Raw genomic sequence first — 2,074 nt, forward strand, 5'->3', positions numbered from 1 at the left:
AAGTCTGTCACTTAAACTCACCGGTAATGTAAATATAAAAACTTGCACGTTCAATTCATGACAAAAACAAAAGCTCACAACTGCACACAGTGTTGGATGAACTTGACACTCTCACACGCTGTGAAGAGGCCTTGACATTAACTCCAATTTTAAAGCATCTATCTCAAAGTAAAATTACCATCAATACGGAAAATGTGTTGTAGGGTAAATGAAGTGAATCACAGTTGTGTCAGGAGAGGTGTTTTTTCATCAGTCTGTTTGTCTCACGAACAAAGAAAAACAATCATCTCTGGCTCACTCAAGTCTCTGATGTTCTGTTCACCAGCTCGTGAGATGCTCGGCTCGAGATTCTCAGTAGCTCAGATGGCAGACACAAACCTGTCCATATTCCCTGGGTATGTGGGGTGTCTCAGGTAGCCCCCAGTGTTGGCGATAGGACCCGCAGCACTGCTATACTGGGAGAACACTGGGGAGACCCTGCCGTAATGGTCCATGGCCTCTGCAGACCCGTGGGCTGAGGAATGGAGGCGTCCTGCCACTGCATACCCCTGGCTGTGGCCCTGTCCATACGAGCTCTGGTGGTGTGGGTGGCCGTTTGGCCCGGAGTAGGTGAACCCGGGATGTGTAGAGGAGCGGGATGATAAGGCCCCTCCGCATGGTTGGCTCTGGAAAGCTGGGGCTCCCAGGCTGCAGGGAGCGGATTCACTTGGATGCCCCTCGGGACTGAAGCTCCGGTTGGACTGCTGCATCACCTCCGGCCCTGGACCTCCAAGCATGCTGGCTGGAGTCGGGTGCCCTATGAGGTTATTGATGCTGAACATGCGGGTCTGACCTGGTCCAAACCCAGGAGGAGGTGAAGATGGGTAATAGGCAGAGGTCAGCTGCTGCCCGTAGGGTGGACTGACTGTCATGTTTGGATAGACGGAGTTGGCATATGTGGCCGATCTGGCAATCTGGACAGGAGTGAAAACTGGTGTCTCATGGACATATGTGGTGTAAGTGCTGAGGTCACAGCGCTTAAACCTCTTCCTGCGCCTCAGGAAGCTGCCGCTCTCGAACATGTCCTCTGCGTTTGGGTCCAAAGCCCAGTAGTTGCCCTTCCCTGGCCGCCCCGGCTCCCGAGGGATCTTGATAAAACAATCATTGAGAGTCAAGTTATGGCGGATTGAGTTCTGCCATTTCTTTGAATTGTCTCTGTAGAAGGGGAAGCGCTCTGTGATGAATTTGTAGATGCCCCCCAAAGTCAGCTTGCGGTCAGGGGAGTTGGCTATGGCCATGGAAATGAGCGCAATGTAGCTGTAAGGGGGTTTCCCTCGCTGGAGAGGTCTCTTTCTTCTCCGACCTCTGGGCTGCTCCTCAGTCTGCACTGGAGGGCTGGAGGCAGATGAGGTGATGTCTGCTGAAGAGTCTTTCTCAACTTTGACCACCGGCATTGTCATGGACAGTTCAAAAATATCACGTAACAGACGGATTATAAAGCAAACTCACTGCAAGTGCTGCACGCTGTTAGTACTTCCACAGTGTAGATGACGTTCCCTGAGGAGACAGATTAAATCCTGCACGGTGGAAATCAAATCAAGAGATCAGCCCAGCACACAATCATGCCAGATCACAGTAGTTTCTAAGTAATCACTGTCTTTGAGTCCAAATCCTGCAGTTCTTCAAGAGAGAGTCCTGTTTCATGAAATGCTGCCCTTATTCCCCCGAGTTTGTTGTCAAGTTAAGTTGAAGAGTTAAGGCATGAGCGCGCCATCCGTGGTGTTAAAGGTGTGTGTGTGATAGAATGAGTCACTCAGTGTTACCTGTAGAGTGTATCGCCTCCACCTGAGGGCCACACCCCCTTAAGCATCACATGCTCTCGACATACCTCAGCTCTATAAGGGTCTATTGTTCATGTTAGATGGAGTCTGCTTGCTTTGTGCTGGACATTTTATCAGTTTTAAGTTATTTGCATAATAAATATCCTGAAATGGAATAAAGAATATGAAATATCCGAACCAGAATCTACTTATTTGATCAGATTTTTAAAAGTTTTAACTGTTGTTGATCAATAATGTAATAAGTGTAATCCTTT

At 48.8% G+C, this 2,074-nt stretch overlaps 1 protein-coding gene across 1 annotated transcript; it reads right to left on the reverse strand.

Annotated features, from left to right (window-relative positions):
• Nucleotides 1-359: 359 nt before the first annotated feature.
• On the reverse strand, nt 360-1,439 carry foxe1 (forkhead box E1; the record flags this gene model as incomplete). The annotated part of the gene is made up of 1 exon (XM_084375470.1): nt 360-1,439. The coding sequence occupies one exon, from the start codon at nt 1,437-1,439 to the stop codon at nt 360-362; it is 1,080 nt and encodes a 359-aa protein (XP_084231596.1).
• Between the last annotated feature and the right edge of the window lie 635 nt (nt 1,440-2,074).

This window comes from Pagrus pagrus, assembly GCF_965226575.1.
Source record: "Pagrus pagrus genome assembly, chromosome: 2".
NCBI classification, from domain to species: domain Eukaryota; kingdom Metazoa; phylum Chordata; class Actinopteri; order Spariformes; family Sparidae; genus Pagrus; species Pagrus pagrus.